The sequence below is a fragment of the Verticillium alfalfae genome, genomic scaffold (assembly GCF_000150825.1).
Source record: "Verticillium alfalfae VaMs.102 supercont1.14 genomic scaffold, whole genome shotgun sequence".
NCBI classification, from domain to species: Eukaryota; Fungi; Ascomycota; class Sordariomycetes; order Glomerellales; family Plectosphaerellaceae; genus Verticillium; species Verticillium alfalfae.
In genome coordinates this window covers 666,617-669,780 of record NW_003315025.1, presented here as the reverse complement: position 1 = coordinate 669,780, position 3,164 = coordinate 666,617, and the positions used below count along the sequence as shown (strand labels likewise).

The 3,164-nt window shown below is 52.8% G+C and overlaps 1 protein-coding gene across 1 annotated transcript; it reads left to right on the top strand.

Moving 5' to 3' along the window:
* Positions 1-1,803: 1,803 nt before the first annotated feature.
* On the top strand, positions 1,804-2,975 carry VDBG_09177 (conserved hypothetical protein; the record flags this gene model as incomplete). Its single annotated transcript, XM_003000636.1, has 4 exons — positions 1,804-1,926; positions 1,979-2,049; positions 2,114-2,210; positions 2,268-2,975. 4 exons carry the CDS (start codon positions 1,804-1,806, stop codon positions 2,973-2,975), a joined length of 999 nt encoding a protein of 332 aa, XP_003000682.1.
* Between the last annotated feature and the right edge of the window lie 189 nt (positions 2,976-3,164).

Here is a 3,164-nt window from a genome sequence, read left to right as displayed (position 1 = left end):
GATGGTGACGTGAACTCAAGCGGACACTATCCAGTATCAGGTCTGACCTCCACCATAAGGTCTACAAATACGCTGGGAGCGCACACGCATCAGGCACGCAACGGTGTCGTGCGAACGATTTCCAGAGAATGGAACCACCCATCCGAATCATCCGCCCGTCGTACACCGATGTTACCTTCAACGTCGTGTTTCATTCGAGTGCGAAATGCCGCGCGAACCGGAATGTATGGAGCTAATGCTTCCGATTTCCGACGCCTTTCCGGCCCCTCACCACCTTCAACCCCAATTACCCCGCGCTATCGCACCCCGCGGCCATCTTCATCGATGCGCCCCACAGCAGCGTAATCCTGCATCGGCATTCGGGAAGGATCGCGGCTAGTTCCTAAGCTGTTGATCTCGAGTCGATTGTGGGACAGGGGACTTTGTTGGGTCTGTGGTTGGTTCGTGTGCGAGAAGAGAATGGAATATGTCTTGCTGGCAGTGTAACCGCGAAAGACACAATGAGTATATCGTAGCATGATCTTAATTATTGTATAGGAGTATTACGCTATGTTGAGATTGGCAATTTCGTCCCACGCATGTAGCCAAAACGAAACACCTTCATCATCACACTCTATCCTGTCATCGTCGACGGCAATGACTGAACCTGGACTCGGACAACGAAGCCCCTCGTCAGGCTTTGCATAGCCAACTAACCCATTGAGAGTACGGGCAAGAATTTCCACTTGAGATAACAGCGCTTGCGCTTTTTGTAGCGCCTCGTCGACCACGCGGCCCTTGGCTACATCTTTGCCTCTGGGAGCTGTAGGGGATTGCATGAAGTCCCAATGCTCCCTGATCGACTTGAGTTCGTCATAGCAGGACGCGCTTGAACTACATACACTTGACGCCGAACTCCTATCCTCTCTGAAAGATGTGACAGATGAAGGCGTGTTGTCTGCTTGAAGGGAGTTTGCCGAATATGTTGGGGAGCCCTCGGAATTCGTTGAATATGGGAAGCCCGGTGAGCCGGAGCACGTCATTGGTGAGGACGGCAATGGTGAAAATATCATCTCCGACACAAAAGGCTGAAGACTGCCTTTTGATCTACGTCTGACCCAGAATATCAACTCCCATGATCCTTAGGCAGCGCACCCTACAGGGAAAACTCACGATGATGTCAAGTGTTTTGGGATGATACATTTCTGCTCAAAATGCTGACAGCTCAGACATGGTCCTCCCGGCTCTCCTTGTATGCACCTTGTTCTTCTCTGGGAACAGAAACTGCAAGCAGGGGCAGTACGGGGCCTCGAAGGTGGCGGCCGTCTCCTGGCCTTGCGGCGCGTCCTGGTAGTCGAGCGCCGTGACGATGCGGGGTCGATATTGGAGTCGACATCCATGGCTATCTACTCCTATTCTCCAAAAGCTGGCGATGAAGATGTCTGCCAGAGGTTTGCTGCCGCGGCGGAAATTCCGTTCAATGTTCAAGATCTGTCACTGTTCAACAATGTAGAATAACTTGCCGATTCGACAACAGCATCAAATTCAGGCGCGTCAAAAGAATATGACAAAATCCAAAACGAGAACCGAAAACGAGAACCGTACGGTCGCTGTTCAATATAATCGATCATACCGTCGATCGCTCCGGAGCCCCGTTCGGAACCCCGTTCCATGCCGTTTTGGGGTTCGCGTTTACTCCGAGCCACCGAACGGGACCCCGAACTGTCGGCGGGATTTCCGCTTACTGCATTCTATATCACTCAAAAGCTCCGGCGATAGTTCGCGCCAAATCAGATCATCTCATTTCAGTAATCATTCAAGAACATGACACAAACAGAGAACACTACAACCCGGTGTCCGGCGTTTTCGGAGCTGCCGCTTCGAAAGGGGGATCCCTCCTATTCAGCATGGGGCCACTGGGGGCCTGACGACCAGCTCGGTACCCTGGTGCGTAACTTGGGATGAATGAGGTTGATTTTGGTGCTGATTAAATGTCCAGAACCTGATCACGCCTTCTGTCGTCAAGAACGCTGGCTTGGAGATCAAGGAGGGTCTACGCTTCAGTCTCAAGTAGGGTGAACCCAGGTTGCAGCAAATGCAAACAAACGACCATGCTGATTCTCTTCCTCCTTAGCTGGCCACTTAGTGAACCCAAGACGCCAGGCTTTCGAAGGCATGAGTTCGCATACGAACATTCGATCGTAGGGCCTGGTAACGTACTTGATGATACTGTCAGCTGAGGGCCGAAGTCGCGAGTCGTCTGAACACGAATCTAACAAGATCCCTAGCTCAACTTCAACACGCAAAAGAGCACACAATGGGACGGCCTGCGACACTTCGCCTACCAAAAGGAGGGTCTATTCTACAATGGCATCACCAAGGATGACATGCTCAAGAGTCAGGAAGGATCCCTGGGAATCCACAACTGGCACACAAAGGGAGGTATCACCACTCGTGGTTTCTTGATTGACTACTGGGCCTATGCAGAGGAGCTTGGTCAGAGATATGACCCGTCGACTCCGCATGCCATAAAGTACGATGACATAGTCGCTTGTCTCGAATGGCAGCGCGGACAGTCGCCAAGCGGCCTGGAGCCACAACCCGGCGACATTCTGATTATCCGCAGCGGCTTTACAGCGCGGTACGTCAACCTGAGTGCAGAGGAGGAGAAGAACGTGGGCGAGGCGTGGCCTCCAGCCTCTTGTGGTCTGCAGCAGGACCGCCGTCTGCTACAGTGGCTGTGGGACAGCAAGTTCGCCGGTGTCGGAGGAGACGCCCCTGGGTGGGAAGCGTTCCCAGTGGCGGAGGAGGCAGGGTTCATGTTCCACGAAGTCCTGATTTCCGGCTGGGGCTGCCCGATTGCCGAGTTGCTTTATCTGGAGGACCTGGCCGCTTGGTGCCGTGAGAACAAACGCTGGACATTCTTCCTGTCGTCGTGCCCCCTCAACGTGTATGGAGGAGTGGCGAGTCCGGCCAACATGATTGCTCTAGTGTAGTTCAAACGTGTGCTTCAAGGATACATTTTGTAGCAAAACTGTTGTTATTCTCATGGCGTGTCCTGCATGTATCATTAAAGGTTCGATCCTAGTGCCTTGACGCCATATCTATCCCACGCAACTGTAAATGCATCAACCCCAGCAACGGATGGCCCACCGATGCAAGACTTCTTCACCTTTCCCGAAAGA